Source organism: Pelobates fuscus, chromosome 4, assembly GCF_036172605.1.
Source record: "Pelobates fuscus isolate aPelFus1 chromosome 4, aPelFus1.pri, whole genome shotgun sequence".
Taxonomy (NCBI): domain Eukaryota; kingdom Metazoa; phylum Chordata; class Amphibia; order Anura; family Pelobatidae; genus Pelobates; species Pelobates fuscus.
This window is the reverse complement of record NC_086320.1, coordinates 300,756,699-300,783,128: the sequence shown is the minus strand read 5'-3', so window position 1 is coordinate 300,783,128 and position 26,430 is coordinate 300,756,699. Positions and strand designations below refer to the sequence as shown.

The following is a 26,430-nucleotide window of genomic DNA, read 5'->3' as shown; positions in this document are numbered from 1 at the left end:
ATTTTTATCAACTATTAAGAGTACAATTCAAATTGTATTGAACAAACCTCTTAATAACAGTATTTTATTTAAACATAAAAAACACTGTTCCAAATTATTATGCACAGTAAGTTTCAAAACACTTTATAGGTTGTAAAGAACTGAAAATTGTCATTTGTTGTGTTTGCAGCATATTTACTGAAATCAAAAGCTATTTCAATCAAACTTATAACAGCATTTTAACTTTTGAAACATTTTAACAGGTCACGTTACATTTTAACATAGAACCCCTTATTTGATAGCAGCTTCACAAGTCTTGCATCCATTGAACTTGTGAGTTTTTGGACAGTTTCTGCTTGAATTTGTTTGCAAGATGTCAGAATAGCCTCCCAGAGCTGCTGTTTGGATGTAAACTACCTCCCACCCTCATAGATCTTTTGCTTGAGGATGCTCCAAAGGTTCTCAATAGGATTGAGGTCAGGGGAGGTTGGAGGCCACACCATGACTTTCTCTCCTTTTATCACCATAGCAGCCATTGATGCAGAGGTACTCTTTGCAGCATGATACGGTGCATTGTCATGCATGAAGATGATTGTATTACAGAAAGCATAATTCTTCCTTCTGTACCAGGGAAGAAAGTGGTCAGTCAGAAACTCCACATACTTTGCAGAGGTCATCGTTACACCTTCGGGGACCCTAAAGGGGCAACCAGCTTTCTTCCCATGATTCCGGCCCAAAACATGACTCCACCACCGCCTTGCTGATGTTGCAGCCTTGTTGGAACAGGGTGGCCGTCCACCAACCATACACTACTCCATCCATCTGGACTATCCAGGGTTGTACGGCACTCATCAGTGAACAGGACTGTTTGAAAATTAGTCCTTACGTATTTTTCTGCCCAATGCAGCTGTTTCTGCTTGTGAGCATTGGTTAGTGGTGGCCGAATAGAGGGTTTATGCACAGTTGCAAGACTCTGGAGGACTCTACACCTTGATGTCCATGGGACTCCAGAGGCACCAGCAGCTTCAAATATCTGTTTGCTGCTATGTAATGGTATTTTAGCAGCTGCTCTCTTGATCCGATGCATGGATCTGGCAGAAATCTTCCTCAATGTGCCTTTATCTACACGAACCCGTCTGTGCTCTGAATCAGCCACAAATCTCTTAATAGTGCGATGATCACGCTTAAGTTTTCGTGAAATATCTAAGGTTTTCATACCACGTCCAAGGATTGAACTATTTCACTCTTTTCGTCAGCAGAGAGATCCTTTTTCTTCCCCATATTGCATGAAAATGGTGCTCTGCTTAATAATGTAGTTTTTCCTTAAATTGGGCTCACCTGGCAATCTAATTATCACAGGTGTCCGAGATTGTTTTCAGTGAACAAAAGAGCACAGACACAATGCCATCCATGAGTTAAACTGAAAAACAAAATATTTAATCTTTGTGACACTTAAATAGAATTTGCATAATAATTTGGAACAGGGTTTATATATATTCCCCTTGGGGTGATAGTGCTTATCTCTTCCCTTAGATAATCCTTCTAGGAGTGCCCCTATGTCAGCTTCAGCTCATTAGAACCAACAGTCCAACAGTCCTACTGTGTTATGTTGTTATATTAGACTGTTCTCCCTGATCTCTCTCTCTCTCTCTCTCTCTCTCTCTCTCTCTCTCTCTATATATATATATATATATATATATATATATATATATATATATATATCTCACACCACAGTTTTGTCAGACTGGCATTAGAAAGTAATCAGGGCTAGCTGTAAAATATCAACCACCAGCCCCAAAATCTGTTAAAGACACTCACATTCCTCAATTTAATTTAAGCAATGCAATGCAAGTGCTTGCAGCTCTGGCAGAGTTGGCTTCTGATAAAGAATGTAACAATTAAATCCCTAATTACATTAGCTTTCGTTACTTACCTTATTTGTTGTTGTTTTTTAATGCAAAATCAGTTGCCATGCCAAATAATAATGTTTGGTTTTATCTTAGGATTGGGAGACAGAAACCCATGACTGGTATTGTTTTGAATGCCATTTACCTGGAGAGGTGATTATGTGTGACCAATGTTTTCGTGTGTATCATCCCAAATGTTTACCTGATGACTTAAGGCTCAGAGATAGCAGTAACCATTGGCTGTGTCCGGTTTGCAAGGTAAGACTCTGTCTCATGTTTCCCCTCAAGTATTAGAATCCTTTCTCCATCAAGATTGGAAAATATTTCTAGTTGAAGGTAACCTGATTTTTGATAGGCAGTGGTACATAAGTGTAACTGTTTATCAAACGTATCTCTAGTTTTTAAACATTTGACAAGTGTTGTTTATTATTTTGTGAAAACATTAAAGGAACACTATAGTCACCTAAATTACTTTAGCTAAATAAAGCAGTTTTAGTGTATAGATCATTCCCCTGCAATTTCACTGCTCAATTCACTGTCATTTAGGAGTTAAATCACTTTGTTTCTGTTTATGCAGCCCTAGCCAAACCTCCCCTGGCTATGATTGACAGAGCCTGCATGAAAAAAAAACTGGTTTCACTTTCAAACAGATGTAGTTTACCTTAAATAATTGTATCTCAATCTCTAAATTGAACTTTAATCACATACAGTAGGCTCTTGCATGGTCTAGCAAGCTATTAACATAGCAGGGGATAAGAAAATCTTAATTAAACAGAACTTGCGATAAAGAAAGCCTAAATAGGGCTCTCTTTACAGGAAGTGTTTATGGAAGGCTGTGCAAGTCACAAGCAGGGAGGTGTGACTAGGGTTCATAAGCAAAGGGATTTAACTCCTAAATGGCAGCGGATTGAGCAGTGAGGCTGCAGGGGCATGTTCTATACACCAAAAGTGCTTCATTAAGCTAAAGTTGTTCAGGTGACTATAGTGTCCCTTTAAGAACTTTGATTATAGTGCAAGGAGATCCCCTGCAACTGTGACCTGTAAACAATGTATTTTACGGCAACCCCTCACTCACAGTTAGGTATCATTATGACATGCACACAATAGACACGATCACAGTACAACTTGAGTTCTTCACAGCCTAAAGGCACTGCACCTACACAAGTACATCTATTGCACCTTTCAAAACTGTGGCTGGGACTGTTAGTAAACCGACAGCAGCGGCTATTAGCATACACACTTTCTTTATCTTAGGCAGATAAATGGAATTTCTCCCAAGTGCTTAAATACATAATTCATACTTCCCCTGCTGGGCTTGGACATTATATTCAGTAAAGGTGCTGGGACTGGCAGACAGATATCAGCTTCCTCCTAGCTTCAACAAAGCTCACTTAATGGAATCGTAAACATTAGGGATCTTCAACAGATGTAATAAGGTGTCTTTTTAGTGCAAATGCCTTTTTTTTTTTTTATAATCCATCCTGGGCTGTTCCTTATATTTCCTTACTAGATACACTATATGGACAAAAGTATTGGAACAGCTGAACATTACACCAACAGGGATTTTTATGAAACTGAATTCATTAATACATAGACATTAATTTGTAGTTGTTTCCCTTTTGCAGCTATAACTCTTCCACAAGAATGTGGAGTGTTTCTGTGGGAATATTTGCTCATTCATCCAGTGCAAAAAATATTTATATAATTTGCCATACGGCTATATGGATTCTGACCTATAAATTTCAGGGCACTAAGAAAATGTTCTTTTGGTCACTATTGCAGTGAAAACATTTTATACTTTATGGCTTCTTCTCTTCCTGTTATGATTTAAGAACAAGAACTATAGATAAGGACGACGCTATGCACGTGTTGATAAATAAATAAATGAGGCAGTCTGGTCATATTTCAATTCTAGTCACAGAGGTGGTTACATATGAGTGTTCAGTGATGAATCCATTTATCATAGAATAGCATTTATAACCTGTTAACATGTTAGGGGTGAAGAGAATCCTATCTATTTCTTACTACTATTTTACAAAGCAAACAAGGAAAAATCTTTAATTCCCTGGAAACAATAAAAGTTTCAGAAATGTTTGCAACATGTAAAATGATTTGTATGGAGAACCTGAGTTTTGTAACACAAAAAGGAGACTACCTGGTAGCAGCTTTTGTTCCATAAGATTATTTAATCACATTAAAGGGACACTAAATGCACCAAAATTATTTTAGCCTAATGAACCAGCTTTGGTGTATATATCATGCCCCTGTAGTCTCACTGTTTAATTATCTGCCATTTAGGAGTTAAATCATTTTGTATATTCAGCCCTAGCCACACCTCCCTGCATGTTACTGACGCAGCCTTCCTAAGCACTTCCTGTGAAGAGAGATCTTATGTTTAAACTTCCTTTATTGCACATTCTGCTTAATTTAGAATGTCTATTGCCTACTCTCTTAATAGCTAATTAGACTCTGCAAGAGCCTCTTGTATGTGATTAAAGTTTAATATACAGAGCAGGAGGTAACAACTTCTAAAGTAAGTAGAAATGAAACCGTTTTTTTTAATGTAGGCTGTGTGAGTCACAGCTAGGGTGTGTGTGGCAAGGGCTGTATAAACAGAAACTAAATTGATTTAAATGTACACTCCAGACCCCTGAAGCACTTTAGCTTGCTGAAAAGCTTTGTGTGAAGTCTGTCATCGTTTTTATTTCATTTTGCAAAAAGTGCAGATTTCAATAGAAATTGACACTTTTATAAATTAACATGGTTACACCCCCTTGCCTTTCAAGCAGACAGATCCTGTTACTTCCTGGTTTCTTTAACCCCTTCAGGACGGAGTCAATAGTACACATTCTGATCAAAACAAAATGTAAACAAAATCTGGAATTTGCGCTATATGTCTGTTCAACCGCAATTCACCTCTTTCATATTAAATGCACCCACACTTATTATATATCATTTTGTTAAGGAGAAACAGGGCTTTCATATCAAATATTCATATATGAAACATAATTTATTATGAATAAAATAAAAAAAACTGTGAGAAATTTTATTTTTTTAAAAAAATTTGTAGTTCCGCCTTACATTTTAGCTGTAAATGTCATAATACTGTTAGCTTTTACTGCAAAAAAAAGCACATATTTGGATTCAGCAAAGTCTCACGAGTACAACAGTACCCCCCATTAACAGTTTTAATGGTGTTTTGGAACATTAAAGGGTCAAATATAGCACATTCCATTTTTCAGTTTTTTCACATTGAAATTTGCCAGATTAGTAATGTTACATTTGAGACCATGTGGTAGCCCAGGAATGAGATTTACCCCCATGATGGCATACCATTTGCAAAAATAGACTACCCAAGGTATTGCAAGTGGGGTATGTCCAGTCTTTTGTAGTAGCCACTTAGTCACAAACACTGGCCAAAGTTAGCGTTCATATTTGTTTTTGTGTGAAAAAAGCAAAAAACTAATATTTGGCCAGTGTTTGTAACTAAGTGGCTACTAAAAATGACTGGACTTACCCCGTTTGCAATACCTTGGGTTGTCTACTTTTGCAAATGGTATGTCATCATGGGGGTAATTCTTATTCCTGGGCTACCATACGGTCTCAAAAGGCAACATAACCAATCTGGCAAATTTTAATGTGAAAAAAAATGAAATGTAAGCCTTATATCTGACTCTCTAACTTTCCAAAACACCATACAACCTGTACATGGGGGGTACTGTTTTACTCAGGAGACTTTGCTGGACACAAATATTAGTGTTTCAAAATGGTAACTTAATATCGTCAGTAAAAGTGCCATTCATGTGTGAAAAATGCAAAAAAAGTAACTTTTACTAAAAATATCATTGTTGTAATACAAGTTACCATTTTGAAACACTAATATTTTTGTTCAGCGAAGTCTCCCGAGTAAAACAGTACCCCCCATGTACAGGTTTTATGGTGTCTTGGAAAGTTACAGGGTTAAATATAGTGCTAGCAATTCAAATTCTCTGCACTTTTTGCCTGGGTTGTCAGGCATGTCAATCAAATTTGAGCTAATTAAATCACATAATTATGTTAAAATATGACTTAAATATACACGTAGAATTTTAATATATATATATATATATATTTAAAGACTACGTGTACACTTATGTAGTTATTTATGTAATTATATATATTTATCTGTATATTTATATTTGCGGTTATTTGTATTTTATATATAGATAGATAGATATAGAATGTCATTCTAAGTGTATTTTGTTACCAATATATATATATATTAATAACAAAATACAGTTAGAATGAAATTACATATGTATATATAATTTATTTATTTTTAAAAAAAATATATTTTATTTATTTATTATTGTAATTATACGTGTATATATAAATATAAAATATATATAGATGTAATATATATAATATATATCATATATACTAATATATGTACTTATATTAATATTAAAATACATTACGTATGACGTTACATATATATAAGATGTATATATATATATATATATATATATATATATATATATATATATATATATATATATAAATGCATTTCATTTATTTTAACGTGTATTTTTTTTTATTTTTATTACTTCCCGCCAGCAGGGGGACTGTCTGACATTTCCCCCTGCTGGCAGATCCACAGCCACCTATAGGGGGCCATATGATTGCTCTTTGAGAGCGATCACATGGCCCCCGAGGGCCTCATTTGCCGGGGGAGGGTTGCCTGGGCTGTCAGGCAGCCCTCCAGAAGAGGATCGCGCGGAGGTGAGTAGTTGGTGGCTCCTGGGGGCTTTAGCCATTACAGCGTTCTGTGCCGCCGCAACGGCTTTAAAGCCCATTTAATGCGGGACGGCATAGAACGCCGTAACGGCGTTAAGGGGTTAACTCCGTGGAGCTGAACTCAAGAGTCAGCAATTGCCCAAAGCACCTGCCTTGCAAGTTTGTGATTGGACAGCCAGAGACGTCAGACAATGGAATGTCCCTTTAACTAAACAAAAGTGACTTAACTAATAAATGTAACTAAATGACAGAGAATTGAGCAGTGAGGCTGCAGGGGTATGATGTATGCACTCAGACTGCTTTATTAACCCTTTCAATACCAAAAATGAATATAAACATGTTAAGTTTTTTTCATGTTTTTTGCAGTTTAAAATCTAGTCCATAAAGCCTTACTCAACCTCATTTATACTCTAGTTATGATTAGCAGCATGTAGAGGAATATTTCCTCTGCCAGAAGCCACTCATCACTGATCTATTGCCTGTAAGGAAGTTTGAAAAGACTCTGCCATTACTCAGCATTCCAGAAATTGATGAAGATAGCTATAGCAGTTTAAATACCTTTATGTTAGATAGATATATAGGATTTAACTGTATTTACTGTATGTGGACATTATGCTCAGATGCAGACATTCATTTCACATTCTGTTGCACGTTTTAGTAAACTCCATTGCAAGTAATGCCTTCAGTTGCATTTGGGGAAACCACTTGAAGCATGTGTTGTGTTGAGCTATTTCAATTGCTAGTTTGATTAGTTCCTTGCAAGCAGCTGAAAGTCTGTAAATTTTGACAAACTTTATTTTCAATGGGGGTTGAATAATTTTGATTACAACTGTACATGTTTATATGCTAGCTATGCGTCCCTTGCTTCAAATAAATGTTATGCTAACATTTTTCAGTCAAAACTAAAGTTGTTTTGATGCCTATAGTGTCCCTTTAAAGGCACCCGGTCACGCCGTACTTACCTTTTCTCAATGCTTACTCTTTTCTTCCTCTTTTTACTCTGTGTCTTTTTTCATTTTGAATCTATTTCTTACTAAAAATAAAAGACAAAGTGCCAGGAGCTGAAGAGGATCCACCGGAAGATCAATAAGTGCAATTTATTTTATTTATATATCTATGTGGTTCGTGTTTTAGGGTACTTTCATTTCATTTAAGCTACTATTACTCTGGTAACAATGCTTAAGCAGCATGAATAATACACCTTGTGTTTTTCCTTTTGTAACTGATAAACACTGTTAGAATTTTTCGCTTCCTAAGCTGTATGGCAATAAAAATTAATTAATTAAATGCAAATTTGGGATAATTTGCTTGTAAAATCTCAAACAATGTGTTACCGTGTGTTGCCTTGTTCATTTATGGTCATTTATACACATTAATTCATTAAACACCAAATTGTAATGAAGTGAGAAGTAGATTGTAACACTGAGGCTAAAAGTGCTGATTTGGGGGAAAAACAAATCTTCAACTCAGCTGTAGTCACGACTTGGCTATTTGAGCCTGAATTTTACAATTTGGTTTTTAATTCACTATGATTTGACATTTGGAGACTAGATCACTGTGTATGATAAAAAAGTGTGTTGTAAATCGTGAATGTATACATCTTCATGAAACTGACAGATTTGATATAATATTGATTGCAGAGCATTGTATTGTATAATATAACCACTATTGTTCTTAACAACTTTCCACAGTTTCGATCGGTACATTTGTATTTTGCCTTAATCGCTATTTTTATAGATTATCTTTTTTTTTTTTTAGATGATTTTTATTGATGATCTATTTAACTGCCTGTAGCCAAATACTGACAAGAATTGAGACATAGGGATTAGGGCTTTGGTGACCTGAATGCAAAAATGCGAAACATTTAAAATTCCTTGTCCCGAAAAAAATACCTAATCACCCCTAATGTTAAAGGAACACTATAGTCAGCAGGACAACTACAGCTTATTGTATTTTTTCTAGTGAGTAGAATCATTAACTTTAGGCTTTTTGCAGTAAACATTGTCTTTTCAAAGAAAATGCAGCATTTAAATTATAGTCTAGTGATAACTTCTCTGGTCACTCCTCAGATAGCTGGTGGAGGTGCTTCATGGGGCAGTGGTGCACAGTGTGCATCACTGCCATGCAGTGTATCCACCCTCTGCATGCAGACACTGAACTTTCCTCATAGAGATGCATTGATTCAATGTATCTCTATGAGGAGATGCTGATTTCTCAGGGCTGTGTTTGGGTTGTGCTGGCACTGCCCCTGATCTGTGTCCTTGACAGTGTCATACAATCCTATGGGGAAGCACTCTAATTGGCTCAGACCACCACTTCTGATAATGTCAGCTAAGCAGGCAGATCAGGGGCAGAGGCATCGGCTGCAGACTTGAATACAAGTAAGAATTTACCATATTTGGGGGGGGCAGGGAGGGCTAGATGGTGGTCTTAACACAATAGGGTCAGGAATATATGTTTGGGTTCCTGATCCTATAGTGTTCCTTTAAATTCATAGCCCTTAAATCTCTAACACCAAATTGAGAATCTATACCACAAACCTTTATCAAAAGTATGAAATTTGATGCCAAAAGTTTACCTTTAGACTGCCACATTGCAAACAGAAAAAAACCAGCAACTAGTCTTGGAAGTAGAACTGTTCAGTTACCTTCACAATTAAAGGGACACTGTAGGCACCCAGACCACTTTAGCTCATTGAAGTGGTTTGGGTGCAAACTCCCATCACCCTTAACCCTGCAAGTGTAATTAATGCAGTTTTTATGGACTTTTGGTTGTCTAAACAACGCTGGACGTCCTCACGCTATGCATGAAAACCTCCAGCGTCGTCGGAATCCCCATAGGAAAGCATTGAAAGCGCTGCCGCGCATGCACATTGTGTTTCCCGGCGGTGGAGGAGCGGGGGCGGAGCCTGACCCAGCACCGAGGTACATCGGCGCTGGATTCAGGTAAGTGTCTCAAGGGGTTTTAGCCCCTTCAGCAACATGGGACGGGGTTTGTTTTCTTGGCACTAGAGAATCCCTTTAAGAAAGGAGTATAGATGGTATGATACAGGCGCTTCATTCGTTTTTGACCTACTCATCTAAGTAGTGCTTTGAAATGGGCCTTTCCTAGTACTTGTAAGGATACGACCACTGATTTAAAGGGTTAGATGTATCTTTACAAGGTGCGAATAAATAGACTTATTAGTAGGAGTACAAATATGTATTATTCTCCTTTAAGTTGTTTTTACAAAATAGCTTGTTTAAAAAGTAGAGGATACGCTAGGTAACTTGCTGTTTTCCTATCTTTGCTCCAGACGGTCTTTATGTTAAATAGGCAGGAGACTACCATAAGTGTATTTCTATCTGTGTGACTTATGTTTGTATTGTAGCAATATCCTGAAAACAACACGTTGTAGTGTCAGAGTGCAATATTTATTTCAGCTTGTGTGGGTTTTTTTTGTTTGCAACTCATGATTTCTTTATTAAAGTTATGGGTTAAATGCAGAGCATGTGGCATTTATCAAACATTCTGTGAAGTCATGCTGTTACACGGAACATCTGTCTTTAGGCAGCATGACCTCACGCAATGTCTGTTCTGCATATTAACTAAATTAAGGACTTTTGCCTAAATCCTGCCTAATGTTAAATCTTATATAGCAGTCATTCATACTGAAGCATTACTGATCCTTCAAAGTGTTTGTTGTGATGCATTTTATTACACTCGTTATGTTACTAGATAAGAGTGCATGTGATCCAGTAACTGTTGCTTTTCTTTCAGAGTATGAAGAAGAAAAACACATATAAGCAGGAGATGGGAAAATACCTGAGATTTATTGTCTCCCGAATGAAGGAAAGGGTAGGTTTCAGCACTGTTTATGTGAAATAGCAAACAAGCAATGATTCCAAGTGGAAAAAGTATTTGACAATACTTCTAAATTAATACTCATTTTCATAAACTGCAAAATAAAATATACATGTGAGTATATATATATATATATATATATATATATATAAAAAAATACCACTTAGTACTGATTGTTAAGAGAAACACACTTATCACCATTTAGGAAGATACAACGCATAAAATAAGAGCCATTAAATTATATTAATATTTGTGAAAAGCACTCACGAAGCACAAAGTATAAATAACTTAAAATAACGTACAAATTACACCATGACATTTCTCAAGGTCAGAAGCCGCTTTTAGCATGTTGCTCTTCTCTGCTACTCTGAAAAGCCATGGCATAGAGCTTGTGGTGTGTTTACGTTCCCCCATTTTGTTGACTCCTCCAGGATTCTTCATAGATCATATCGTTATCTCTATTGACTGGTGAGATAATGTAGCTCAGTAAATAGAACAAACTTATATCATATATTATAAATAATTAATGAACCACTCCTTGGACTTATTCATTAGTGGACTCAAGCTTCTCCCTTGCAATCACACATTATAAAAGCTTAGATTTTTTTCTTCATCTAGCTTCAATTATTCTTGTAAATGTTAGGTTATACATTTTATATCAACCCAATTAACAGTTTCCTCAAGTTCACATTAACTGTTTATTGCTTTAATGCATAGTTTATCATGTAGGTATGTTATATGTTTATTGATCATTAGTGCATTGGTGATAATTAATCTTTGGACTTTGGCTATTGTGGTTTGCACATGCTTTGAGGTTCTACCAGGCATATGGCTGGTTTAGCCTTATGGGATACATAGACCATAGCAGATGAATGTCCAGAGGTTTGTTAGTCATAAGCAATTTGCAGAATCTAAAATGTATCTTTCTAAGTCTAAGAAAAGATAAATAAATATTAACCATTTTTTTTTTTTAAATGAAGATTATGCTATTGGTATTGCTGTATCCATGAAGAAATTCTAGGCTGTATTAAAATAGTCTATTGTTGTTTCAAACTACTCAAGGAAAAATAAGTTTCACGCTGCCTTTAAAAAGCATCCCTTATTAGTGATAAAAAGGAGAGAAGAGCGTTATATAATATTTTATCTTAACGGTACATAGGAGGGCCAAGTGATGACATAAAGAAGTGAAATAAAAATTAGGTCACCATTTCTAAAATATATATTGTTTTAATTTTTCCTGTACTGAGCTAGAGTTCAGGTAACTTTTTCTGTCTGACTAAATTCCACTTCTTTCCTTGACATTGTTCTTTTGTTGGACTAAAATTACTGCTGCTATGGATTACGAATCTTCAACCTTCTTAGCCAATCTGCGGCTATTGCGGTAGAACTGCTTGCTGTATCAGGAATTGGAATTATTTGTAATTGTTTTTACATGTAGGCATAAATATATATGTTTATACAAGAAAACACAAAATAAATTGTTTAAGTTTTAACCCCTTAACGCCGTTACGACGTACCATGCTGTCCCGCATTAACCCCTTAACCCCTTAAGGACACATGACATGTGTGACATGTCATGATTCCCTTTTATTCCAGAAGTTTGGTCCTTAAGGGGTTAAGGACCAAACTTCTGTAATAAAAGGGAATCATGACATGTCACACATGTCATGTGTCCTTAAGGGGTTAAATGGGCTTTAAAGCCGTTGCGGCGGCATAGTACGTCGTAACGGCTTTAAGCCCCTGTTGGAGAGGTGTACTCACCTCCGCCGCGATCCTCTTCTGGGGGGCTGCCTGACAGCCCAAGCAGCCCCCCTCCGGCAAATGAGGCCCCCGGGGGCCATGTGATCGCTCTCAAAGAGCGATCACATGACCCCCTATAGCTGGCTATGGATCTTCCAGTAGGGGGACTGTTTGAAATATCAGACAGTCCCCCTGCTGGTGGGAAAGTAAAAAAAAATATATTAAACATGTGTAAAAATAAATTTAAAATATTTATATATATATATAATATGTATATATATATATTATATATATGTAACGTCATACAAAGTGTATTTTAATATTAATATTAAAATACACTTAGAATGACTTTACATATATATAATATGTATATATATAATAGATGTACATATCTATATTATATATAAATACGTATAATTAAAATAATAAATAAATAAAATAAATAAATAAATAAATAAAATATTGAAACAAAATTTAATATACATTATATATTCATATGTAATTTCATTCTAACTGTATTTTGTTATTAATATATATATATATTGGTAACAAAATACACTTAGAATGACATTCTATGTATATCTATCTATATATAAAATACAAATAACCGCAAATATACATATATAGATAAATACATATAATTACATAAAAGATTACATTAGTATACACGTAGAATTTAAATACCTCTAAATGCATATATATTAAAATTCTACGTGTATATTTAAATAATCTTTTAACGTAATTATGTGATTTGACTAATTCAAATTTGATTGACATGCCTGACAACACAGGGAGAAAGTGCAGAGAATTTAATTCGCAAGCACTATATTTGACCCTGTAACTCTCCAAGACACCATAAAACCTGTATATAGGGGGTACTGTTTTACTCGGGAGACTTCGCTGAACTCAAATATTAGTGTTTCAAACTGGTAAATTGTATTACAACGATGATATTTTAAGTAAAAGTGACGTTTTTCGCATTTTTTACAAGCGAACTGCACTTTTATTGTCTATATTATTGTTGTAATATGTTTTACTGTTTTAAAACACTAATATTTGTGTTTAGTGAAGTCTCCCGAGAATAACAGTACCCCCCATGTACAGGTTTTATGGTGTTTGGGAAAGTTAGAGAGTCACATATAAGGCTTGCATTTAATTTTTGTCACATTGAAATTTGCCAGATTGGTTATGTTGCCTTTGAGAGCGTATGGTAGCCCAGGAATGAGAATTACCCCCATGATGGCATACCATTTGCAAAAGTAGACATGTTATATATATTTGGAAATGCTCATGTGGGAGTCAATATGTGGGCTGTACATTTAGGCAACTTAAAGCCAGGAATGGAGAACACATTAGGGCCATCAAAAATAAAAACACCAACCATAGGGTACCCATCTACTTTTTGGAAAAAACATAAAGCGGATCCTAATGGATTGATAATTAAGGCAATAGAATCTATCCCACTGACTAATAAAGGGGGAGATAGACTAAGAAAACCGAGGAGGAGAGAATCTTATTGGATTATGGAACTGAGTACTTTATCTAATAGCGGACTTGCAGCATTTTAGATCTCCCCAAAATGTTTTGCCTTTTTTCTGCCTGCGACCATCCAGTATGGCCTCCAAGCCCTGCATCCTCTTTTTAAAAAATGTATTTATTAAATTTTGCATACATATCTCTTTAAATGTTGCGTTAATTGATAAACCAGATCACTATATGATCATCTTAGTCCATTTTACTTTTTTCGATCCATATCTCTCTAAATGTTACTTATGGGTATTTATTCAGAAGGGAACTGATCGGTGATTGTTCGTGCTCCTTAAGGAAGAGAAGACTCTTTCACGAAATGCGCAGGCATTCCAACGCGAACTACCACGGATCAGTGAACTTCACCTGCTACTATTTTTTACCCCTACTGGCCTCGGTACCCTGCTTTACGCGCAGATCGGCGTACTAGTACTGTGAGGGTTCTTTCCCCTCTTCTAACTGGAGAGCTCACTGGAGATTTGTCAATTTCGTTATGAATCTCTCAGGTCAGAGACTGTTTTATACAGTGGGACCTAGGTTTACAAATGACTTGGTTAACATAATTTTCGGTTTACAAATTATTTTCACAATACAAAGCACCTGGGAGGTTTATAGCCCCGCCCCATGCATGCTGGAGCCTGTGGGTAGCACGTGGCGTCATATGTGGAGGTGTTGGAGCGGCTTTTGCATTGAGTTTTGGAGCCATTCTGGTAATTGTTTTCAGTTGTTTCAGGACTTTTTGGTGCATTTCTCAAGTTGTGGAAAGGTAGGGAGCTGAGCTTCATCGTTTGCATGTCTTTTATTGTGTGTTCTGCATTGTGGGTTGGTCTCCATGCCAGCTCATTTTGACTTTTTTCTGACCTCCAGAACGGATTCATTGCTTTTCAATGCCTTCCTATGGGAAACCGCATTTCGATTTACACATTTTTCGCATCCAGGAGAATGCATTAAATTCGTAAAGCTAGGTCCCACTGTACATTTGCTGGATTTATTTTTAACGAAGGTTTATTCCTATGGATTGGGCTCACTCTAGAGCGGGGGTTCCCAACCAAGTCCTCATACCCCCTATCAGTCCAGGATTTAGGGATTATCCTGTTGTGTCTAAAGTGTTATTTCTCTTTTCTAAAAACACCTTAGACACAACTGGGTAAACGCTAAATTCTGGCCTGTTAGGGGGTACCTGAGGATTGGGTTGGGAACCACTGCTCTAGAGACATGTGCACATTACACTTTTACATTGAAGGATCTTATCATTGGACTGACAATCGTCAGTGTTTGTTTTTGACTGACACGATTGTTCCATACTTACTGTTTCCTTTATGTTGTTACAATATTATATATTTTTTTTACCTTATGACAGATTCCACTTGATATAGCTCACAATAAAAAGGTTTTTATTCCTCCACTTTTAGTATCCATAGCGCAATATTCATCTTTGTGTTTTTTATGTGAATTAAGGAAAAGCCACAGGACTTTTCCTGTATGGAGCAGCAATAGATTATTTGTGGATCCCATTTGTTTTATAGCTACTTTTTTCTTTCCCTACTTGCCTCTTTTATTTCTTCTCGTTTTTCTCTTTTCTACATAGCACGATCCAAGCATATCATGCCAGTATATCTTTCAAGCACTGTACACGTCCACTGCAGCCACCTAAATTCAACAATAAAAAGAGCATAAAGATACATTTTCCTAGGGCAGGGCCTGACAGCCATGCTGGGATGTCACTTAGCATTATAGCTCCTGCAACCCAGTCAGTGACATAAAAACACTTGAAATTGATTGGCAAGTTGGGATATTAAATAGCAAGCCATGCAAGACAGAAGCGGAGAGTGACCAGAAGAGCATGTGACGGAAAATGCTGTGCTGATACTCGCAACCCTCGAACAGACCAACACACCTAAAAAGAGCAGGAACGATATAACAACTAAGACCCTTCTTAGTCCTGCTGCCTGGGACTCCACTGCCCGCTAGGATAACACCAAAAAGGAGCCTGCTTTCAGGTAAGCCTACTGCTGTAAGCAGTTTGGGCGGCGAAGAACACAAGGCACCAGAGAGTGGAGGTGGAGAAGTGGACCCTATAGATGAGAGCATGCTGCTATACTCGCTACAGGGGAAAGGATATGATATGGAGGGACAAAACTATGAGAGCCACACAGCCATCTCCAGAAGATGAAGGCAACATGGGGAAGGAGGGCTCTCTATTCGTTAAGGAGTTAACCACAAAAAAGGATCTAAACTCAAAAAAAGAGGAATCTAATTTCCTTAAAGAAGACCTGATTCAATTAGGTAATAGAATACAGACAGTTAAACCAGATCAACTAACTTTACACTCTGCATTAACTCTATTCCAAATACAGCTTAAAGCACAAAGAAAATATATAGAAAACATGGCTCAACAGATGAATGATTTTAAAAACAGAAGACGACACTGTAAGTTAAGGATAAGGGTTCCCAAAACAAAAAATTCAGTAGACTTGCTTGTATGTTAATAAATAAATTTTTAACAAGGTTTTAGACAATTAAGAAACTTCAGGGCTCTAAAACCAAAATACATCTCAAACTCAGTTTTGACAATCTGCTGCATGCATTCTAATGCAACTAAAGAGACAATTTTAAAGAAAGCAAGACAACATAAAAATCTGCTAATAGGGAACTCAAAGATACAGATCCTTCCTGACTTATCATGGGCAACTCTGCAAGCCAAAAAAAAAAGAAGACAAAAACAGACTCCATTAAAAAAAAAAAAAAACATTCCATTCCAATGGGGCTTCCTACTAAATATAACAGTTAAAAAAAGGTCCAGCGACATACATAATCAAAACACTTGAAGACGTCCCACAGTTCTGCAAATCCCAGTCCCTGATATAGCTGAATGGAACAACTATGTCAAAGATGGAAAAACTATTCCACAAATAATGAACCAACCATGGATTCCATGACCACAAAGAAAGAGACATAAAAAAGCATATAGCTCAGATCAAGCATATACAGAGAGAAACCTGGAATAATTAATGACTATATAAAAAAGACACTCGAAAAGGCTTAAAAGGATTCAGGGCAATATGGGAAGGGGGGGGGGGGGGGTGGAGGGAGGAGATAGGAGAGACGTGGGCTAGACCAGGAAAGAGAGAATACAAGGGGGTGCTTTCCCCTTTTTTTGTATAGCCCATAATAAAATAACACATCTAAGATAATATAAATATAAACAAAGGCTTCACTTAATGGACAGAAGAAAATTACTCGGACCTAAAGAATAAGATGATAGCACTCACTATCACAAAATATTTTACATATAGAATCTTTATATAAGATTAAACTCATATAGAATTATGTAGGATCTTTACGTTATGTAGTCACAATTCAATATATCAATGCTTTACACTGATGGTGGAAAAATGGTGCCTATTATTGGATTACAATGTAAGATATATAGCAATTTCACAAATTTACAGTATGATGAGGTAGACATCAAAGATTGGATTTCACATTTAGTAGAATTAGTATAACTAAAAAATTAACACACGGACACAGAATAATCAATGAGTTCATTGCAAGTGTATAATTTAAAGATTGATAAACAATCACTATAAATTGTGGGCTTAGATAAGAAATGAGAAAGATATGTTTATAACCCAATATATAGTGAGGGAGGAATTAAAGTTCTGGACCCACTTTTTATTTAAAAATAAAAATTTAAAAAGGTTTTTTGTTTTGTTTTTTTCGGATACTGCTGAGGGTCTGAATGTGTAGTTGGCTGATTGAGCACTAGGTATCACAGGATCAGATCGGAATATCCCTTCCCTATTCTCTGCTAGGCACCTCCCATATGACCCCTGTCCCTGATGACATGTAGTCCTTCACACCTCCCTCACTTCTGACACTCTCTTCATTCCTATATATGTTTTAATGTTTAATGAATAATTAGGTCAGCTATAAAGGGGAAAAGATTAAAGGCAGAGGAGGAAAGTTCGCTGGGAGAAGAGCCACGAAGATTATTTGATTCATACCCTTTTCCGTTCATGCCCAAAGGTGTCCACAGACTCATGTAAATAAATAGGAATATACTGCAGATGTTAGACAAAAGAAGAAAAAATATAAAAGGTAACCTAAACTAATAACAAATTCCATATAGGAATTTATATAATTCAATATAATGTATATAATTATTTATGTGTATGTTCTTCTTACTCTTTATATATAATTGACCATAAGAGTGTTGTTTGTCTTGTGTTTTTTTGTCCACTTAGACTTTTAATTATTACCTAATTAAAGATTCATTTGAATTCCTATATAGAATTTGTTATTAGTTTAGGTTACCCTCTCCATTTTTTCTTCTTTTGTCTAACCATTCCCACTGGGGTTATCCCCCGTTTAAAGGAGAGGCGTAAACCGTCTTTGGCTCCATTTCTCTTTCTCTTTCATTTCTAGCCTTCTAATATAGCAGATGTTGGATCATGATTTACAGATGCCTTATGAATGAAGAAACCCAAGGCAAGGGTATGGGAATTCTTACACAAATATTGTTTTTGTGTCTTATCTTTTTTCTCTCTCTACCCCAACTCTCCCAGTCTCAATGCCGAGTATAACCTTCTATTACGAGATACAGGTCCCCCCAGGAATATAGAATTATTAAAAATAAGACCAAAGCAATTATATAATTTAATTTATATTGGGTAATGGATACAAAAACACTATCAATAAACATAATATCATTAAATGTTAATGGACTTTACCTTAGAGAGATCACTAATGTTTAAGGAATTAATTTAATTAAAGACAGATATAGAATTAATCCAAGAAACTCATTTTCTCAAAGATAAGGCCCCTAAGTTAACCCACTATAAATTTTCCCAGATATATTACTCCCAAACAAAAAACATAAAGGGGTTACTATCTGTACAAACAAAAACACTTCATTTATATTCAAGCAAAAGTGGAATGACAAAGAAGGTAGAGCAATATTTCTTAAGGGATCTCTGGGTGAACAAATAATCACATTTGCAGACATATACACCCCTAATGAGAAGCAAAATATATTCCTAGGATCCATTCTGAATAAATTTAATGAATTTGCAGTAGGTATTATTATATTGGGGGGTGATATTAATGTATCTGTAGACCCACTGGTAGATACTTCAATAGGTTCCTCTAAACTTCAATATTCAAAACTTAAACAAATTAAACAAGTACTAAACAGCCTACAACTTGTTGATGCTTGGAGAGTGATTAACTATAGGTATTAAATATTTTACATTATATTCTGCCCCCCATAAGATAGATTATCTTTTTATGACACGTAGATATTTACAGGAATAATAAAACAGGAATAGGTATCAAAACATGGAATGACCATTCTCTCATTATTTTGAGCTTAGAAATTCCATCATTTAAAAAAAATTATATATTATTGGAGATTAAATGAAAACTTGTTAAAAACAAGTGAGTCTATAGACAAGTTTGGGTAATTTATAGTATAATACTTTAATAAAAATTACTCACCCGATGGTTCAGTCACATCCACCTGGAAAGCCCATAAGGCGGTTCTCAGAGGACAGTTTATTAACTGGAGGTTATATATAAAGAAAAGGAATGTGGCTGAATGTACAAACATACTAGATGAAATAGCTAAATTAGAAACTACCCATCAACTAAACACTACATCTGAAATATATTATAAACTCCTGGAGTTAAGATCAGACCTAAAATAGTCAATACTAAAATACAGAGAAATTATATGAATATCAGAAGCCAATATTACAAATATGGAAATAAAACGGATAGGCTTTAAACCAAAGCATTAAAAGAAAGACGTAGAGCAAATAGTAGAGGTATTTTCACAATATTATCATGACCTGTATAATCTATCAGATAATAAAGTGTTAAATAAAAAAGATAAAAATAAAAAGATTAAAAATTATCTATAAGAACATCTTAATGTTAAATTAGATAACGAGGAGATGATTAGACTTGATCAACAAATAACTTGAAAAAAAATAGAAAAGGCTATAAAAAATTCCCCAAACGGTAAAAGTCCCCAACCGGACGGACTAACCTTGGTCTACTATAAGACTTTTTTGAATGTACTAGGTTCTTATTTGGTTAAATTATACAGATCTCTATCCGAAGGTGAAAATTTGCCAGCACAGTTACAAAAACCACAGTTAATCGTTATTCCCAAACTGGGAAAAGACAAAGAATTGTGTACAAGCTATAAACCTATTTGGAGTGAGAGAATTAACGAGTTCTTGTCTTCTCTGGTCAGGATGGACCAAGTTGGATTTATTCTGGGCAGGGAGGCAAGAGACGCTACTACTAGGTTATATATCGGATATATGAATCTAAGAGAAGGAAAGTTCCGGCCTTATTTTTGTCAACAGATTCCAAGAAAGCGTTGGACAGGGTGAATTGGACCTTTTTATTTGGTGTTCTAGAGCATATAGGCTTTGGACCTAACATGTTAAAATGGATGAAAGCTCTTTATCATAAGGTCTGTATTAATGGCCTACACTCAGGTCCAATTCCCCTGTTGAATGGAACACCAGGGATGTCCCCTCTCTCTGATCTTATTTGCTTTGGTTTTGGAACCCTTTCTTAGTGCCATTCGAGATAATATTGATATCTATGGTCTTGAAAGAGGAAGTAGACATTATAAAATATCAGCTTTTGCTGATGATCTTTTTTTTTTTTTGTTATTAGACCCCAGATATCATTACCTAACATTATGAAAGAATGAAAAACATTTGGGGAACTATCATGCTTTAAAGTCAATCAGTCTAAGTCTGAAATTCTTAATATTTCAATACCTAAGAAAACTGCTACAATATTGCAAAAAAACATTCATATTCAGATGGGTTGAAACCAAAATAAAATACATTGGAATATATGTATCGAATAACTTACAAAGCTAGTATGACCATAAAGCACCACTGTCATGCCGAACGTACCTTTCCCCAATTGATTCCTCTTCTCTCCATCTCTCAGGATATGTTCTCTGTTTCTTCCTATCTTATCTAGTTTTCTTTAAAACATAGGACAAAGTAAGGACTACTTTGTCTTTTGTATTTTTCCTACGCTTGACCAGCTCTCACCCACTTCCTATAGGTCACAGAAATTTTCCCACACTATTCACCCTTTCCTACGTGATCTTGCAATGCTTCCTGTCAGTATTCCCTACAGGACGCCGGTGAAACTACCGAATTTCCTACCGAATTTCCAACAGAATGAGAACAGTTTGTCCATTTGTTTTAGGGCGACATTCAGTACATTTAGGTCGGTTCGAAATTTCATTCTTACAAGGAGGGAGCTACCGGCCCCATGTAAGAAACAGAACAAACGAGCACTGACATTCTGTGTTTGTTTGTTCATCTGAAATTTCTATTAATTTCTTGGTCTTTCTGACGAATGAATAGACTAAATTCCCGTTCAAATTTTGGACAATAGCAAATGCCCACATGTTTAACTTGGTATGCCTAAGCATTTTCCAGCGCCATCTAGTGTGGGCAGATGACGTGTCTCACAGGGCCTTCATCTGCCCACACAAAGATGGCGGTGCCCAGGACCTAGGTCCAGGCATTAAATAAATAAAAATAGGTAATTTGGGGTCAACTAGGGGGGGCAATTAAATGTAGTGGAGTTGGGAGGGGGGTTAATATAAAAATTGGATGGGGCCATGACAGCGCCGCTTTAACTATCTAAAAAATTGAAAGGAGATAAAACTAGATATACTAAAGTGGGTCAAGTTAATGATCTCTTGGCTTGGAAGAGTTGACATAGTTAACATGAATATTACACCTAGAATATTCTATATATTACAAACAGTACCGATTGAGGTACCAAAAACTTTCTTTAAACTTTATAATACATTTCTATAGAAGAGGGAAAAATCCCAGTTAGGATACATATATCTAATAAATCCACAAAACAAAGTTTAAATCAACTCACATGACTAGGATAATTAATTGGTATAACTTTGATTGATTGACTGCATTTGATATCCCTATAAAAGTGGTCCCTTGGCTACATATTATACAACCGGTTTTAAAAGATAAACACCCTACTGTTTCATGTACCTGTAAAATCTTGAAGGACATGAGTAAACAAGAAAATATTATTTTAAAATATTCCTTGATGACAGCTCTAACTTCTAATGAGGAATTCCCACCAGGATTGGAGAGAGGAAACATGGAAATACTATTCTTACATGAAATACCTTATCCTAAAATAGGCAATTTAGTGAAAGGCTATAACAGATCAAATAGACAACAGAATTATGATTTTCAGAAATTCTATACAGAATCTAAAATAATACATATAATATTTTGGTCAAAAATGACCAACCTGGAACAAAATGTCCACATATCAGAAACATTAACCCCAACCTCCTCATCCCAGTCAAATGGAAAAATCCTGATCAGAGAATGGATCACTAGAGTAGACGCACTTAAAATAATGGAAAAGTTACAGGCCTCCATTTCCCACAAAATTGCCCTCTTCCAAGAGGTCTAGGATCCATGGACAAGATTTATGTCCAAACCCAACAGTTATATGTAGACACTACAACCAGGCACTGTTTCACCTCTCCTCAAATTCGACGGGAAGTGTGCCAGCATCCCTTGGTCCTCTCTCTCTCCCTCTTGCTGTATGGATTAAAAATATTAAGATTTTAGAATTAATTAGAACTATTGCTTTAAAAGTTTCTGTCACAGATACTTTTTACTGGTTATATAAAATGTAATTCAACCTGTAATAATAAAAAAAAAAAGAAAGAAACATTAACCCCTTTGAGAAAACAAAATTCTAGCTAAACCCTACTTTATTGCGCAGTGAGAGATCGACCTTAACATTGACTTACCGAATGATCAATGGAATAAAATAACAACAATAACACCTAAATGTTCATTATCTATAAAGATACAGGATAATGCATATAAGATTTTGACTAAGTGGTACAGGGTCCCATACACCTTGCAAAAAAATAAACAAAATAATTTGGAAAAGTGTTGGCGCTGTATGAAAGAGGTGGCCACCTTAATCCATATCTGGTGGTCCTGTCCTTTTTTACGCCCGTTTTTGGGGGAAATCGTGAACATAATAAGATCTTTGGATGACCAGGAGTTCAATATGAACCCTTCTCAAATATTAATCCACAATACAAATCAACCAGTTAAATCTTATTTGGAATATCCTACAATTAGATTAATCAATTTGGCCAAGAAATTAATCCCTAAATACTAGAGACTGTCTTCCTTACTTTGGACACACAGAGGTGAGCTATTAATGCACTAATGTATTTTTATTGCTAGTTTCATGATTTGTTTAATCACTGATGTGAATGTGATTTAATTGCTTGTTATATGTAAATTTGCTATTGGTTAATTATTTGCACATAAGATAAGTATACACTGAGTTGACTATGTGGTGTTAGTTTGACAAAGACCTCTTAGCAGGTCGAAATGTTGCTGTTCTTCTTTGTTTCATTAAATCTGCCTGCGGCTTGAACACCTTGAGTGCCTGGAGATTTTCTTTTTGTCTGCCTGATCGTTGTGGGATTGCTGGTCCTGCTCCAGTGCACCAAATGTTTGCTGGGATTGAGTGTCTCCTAAATACTGGAGACAGACACAGGCATCCCCACTAGAAGAATGGAAACATATGGCAGATGAGATACAGAATATTGAACAAATAATATTTCTGAACAAATGTAGGAGCCAGGAACAAAATAAAAGATGGGCACCATGTAAAAGTTACAAAGAAAGTAATTAAAAGAGATCAAAACTTAAAATTTTAAATATTACTTTGAACTATTAATGAGACAATAATGAAAGAAAATTTAAAGATTGAGAGATAATATCATACACCAAATTTTTAAAATGGTCAAATATAAATTTGATACCGGGAGTGGATAAGAAATTGTAATACAACGGAAGAAGGTTTAGGGAAGGGGAAACTTGAGAATGGGAGAATGGGCGGGAGAGTGGGGGAATTTTAGATTTGGTTTATTCGTTGGTATTCTAATATTGTACAACAGAATGCAATGTAGCGTATGGATATATATTTATAATGTATGATATCTCGGTTTCTTTTCTTTCCTTTTTTTACGTTTTCGAAAAATAATAAGATATTAAATAAATAGCAAGCCATGCTGGTACCATTTTTGGGTCTTTTTACCGGTGATTGGCCATTCTGGAACGATTCTTGGCAGCCTAGTCCGGAGTGCCAATGTGCATGGGAAGCGGTCTGCTTTGATTCCCACACCGCAGTCCCATTCTCCCCCTAACTGGAGATTATTCCGGTCCACCCTGGAGCAGCCCTATACTCACCCTCTTGTGGATATGAACTCGGCTAAGATAGTGTGCACATCAACAAATTGTTAAGATGGCCGCATATTCCTTTTTGATACTTCCATAGTCAGGGTAAATGGATTGCCCTCAAACGACAGCCTTTGATTAGGTCATTGAGGCCATATGCGCAGGATTCTGTCCAAAACTGGACCAACATATTCGAAAGAAGAGCAATAACCACAACCAGGCAAATCATTGGTGCATTCCCTACTCCCCATGACTTATGTAGGCTGCGCGCCAGTTGGAAGAGGTCTATTGTGCGTTACTGGAGCCTTTGAAAGCTCCATCGAGGACAATACCTTATGTGACAGGATTATAAACTTCCCCCTGAAATCCAAGATAACCCACTATAGCAGCTACATACTGAGGCTTTGGATCACACCAGACCCCGGGGGAGAGGCACTTTTGGCTTTTTCAGACGCTTTGGTTTTTGCAGGATTTCTGGGCCAGCCTGTGATTGTCTTGGAATTGGCTGACATGCAAACTTATAGGTGTATAGAGATAGGACAGATACATCTCCCTATTTTCCCTTATATAGCTACTTGATAATCTGTCTAGTTTACATAGCATGCTGACCTACTATATTGATCTTTTGGCTGTTCCATTGGCTATATATTAATTTGTTTAAGCTACTTCAGTTCATCATCCATTAATATTTAAAAATGTATAGCCTACTTAATGTATGATGCCAACAGATCTTATTTCTCATATTCTACTGAGTATAATATCCCTTTACCTTCATATAACCTGATAATTTACTAATAGCTGTGAATGTATCACTGAACAAAAATGATAAATGATCAGATCAATCTAGAAGTGAGCGGATCTTTTTTTCAGCTGGATTTGAACATATTTTAGTGAATTTTAGCTGACAAGAAGTGTATTTTGTTTATTTTTAATCATAAACAATTTTTGTGTTTTTTTTCCAGGCAATCGAACTTAACAAAAAGGGAAAAGACAGCAAACACTCAATGTACAGGCGGATGGTACACACAGCTATTGATGTAACAACCATTAATGAGGTATAAGCATTCCTAATTATATTTTGAATTGTGTATTAATTGGAGTATTAATAACAGTTACCGTAGTTACAGAACGCTGTTAATTACTGGCATTTACAATGTTCTGGTAAGATGTTCTGGTAAGATTCACTTTTAGTGGGGTTGTATACAGGCCTTATATTTACAGAATGCAAAGTAAACAACTACTTACAGGTGCATTTCCTGTAGGGATGCTTGCCTCAGCACTTAAAATTTGCATTCTTTTTGAAAATCTTTATTTAGCATCATATATAAGAACAGAATATTCCAAAACAAAAAAAGAGTAAAGTACATTGAAAAGGTGAAGCACATTAGGTAAGCATCAGAGGGTTTAGCTCGTTTGGGAGGCAGAGTATAAACAGATTCTTAAACATGAATCATCTAAACGTACATCGCTTGACAATGAACTTCAAAGAATAACAACTGAGAGGTTTAAAATGAGCATTTTCACATGTTTGTGTTCATTATTAATAAAAAAAAAAAAAAATAGATTAGGAGTATGGGTTCAAAATTGCAAGAGATCTGGGGCCCCTGACACTACTAGCTGTCTGCCCGTCTAGTAGTGGTTGCAATAAGAAACACCAGGAGCTTTAGTGTGTGACCAATCATATATTTATTCCCATGGTACTGGCCAAGTTACCTACACCTTCTGTTCCACCCCATACTACCCTCCTATTATTGGTGTATTAAACAGGCACTATAGGAAACCAGATCACTTCATCTCATTAAAGTGGTCTGGATGCAGTGCCCTGTCCCCATAACCCTGTAATTGTAAGTATTGCAGTTATTGAGAAACTGCAATATTTTCCATGCAGGGTTAACTCCACCTCTAGTGGCTGTCTACCAGCAATGGTTTGGAAATCATTCCATTGTGTGATTAAAAAAAAACAAATAAATATATATATATATATATTTATCTACAGAAGCTATTTAAGTCTATGGGATTTTTTCTAAGTAAATCATTTTACATTTTTTTTCCAGCCGAATGGAATCATTTCTGTTTCTGATTCAAACAACACACAAAGTACAAAACTATCTATCAATGGTATACCATAGAAAGTAAAGTTTAGGGAAGGAGTTGAAACTGTTTGAAACCATGAGGCAAAATCTGTTATAAGTTAGAGATAATACACTATATAAAAAAAAAAATGTATTAAAGTGACACTATAATCACCAGAACAACTATAGCTTAATGTAGTTCTGGTGAGTATAATCATTCTCTTCAGGCTTTTTCATACAAACATTGATTCAATGCATCTCTATGAGGAGGTGCTGATTGGC

The 26,430-nt window shown here is 35.8% G+C and overlaps 1 protein-coding gene across 7 annotated transcripts in view; it reads left to right on the top strand.

Moving 5' to 3' along the window:
* The window catches only part of ZMYND11 (zinc finger MYND-type containing 11), a 103,674-nt gene that overhangs the window by 44,359 nt on the left and 32,885 nt on the right, over window positions 1-26,430 (top strand). For 6 of the 7 annotated variants that reach the window (XM_063452253.1, XM_063452251.1, XM_063452247.1 and 3 more), the window contains 3 exons: window positions 1,983-2,144; window positions 10,422-10,499; window positions 25,039-25,131. In XM_063452253.1, coding sequence (XP_063308323.1) covers window positions 1,983-2,144; window positions 10,422-10,499; window positions 25,039-25,131 — 333 coding nt within the window. The remainder of the gene's footprint in view (window positions 1-1,982; window positions 2,145-10,421; window positions 10,500-25,038; window positions 25,132-26,430) is intronic. The other variant, XM_063452254.1, reaches the window with a different exon arrangement.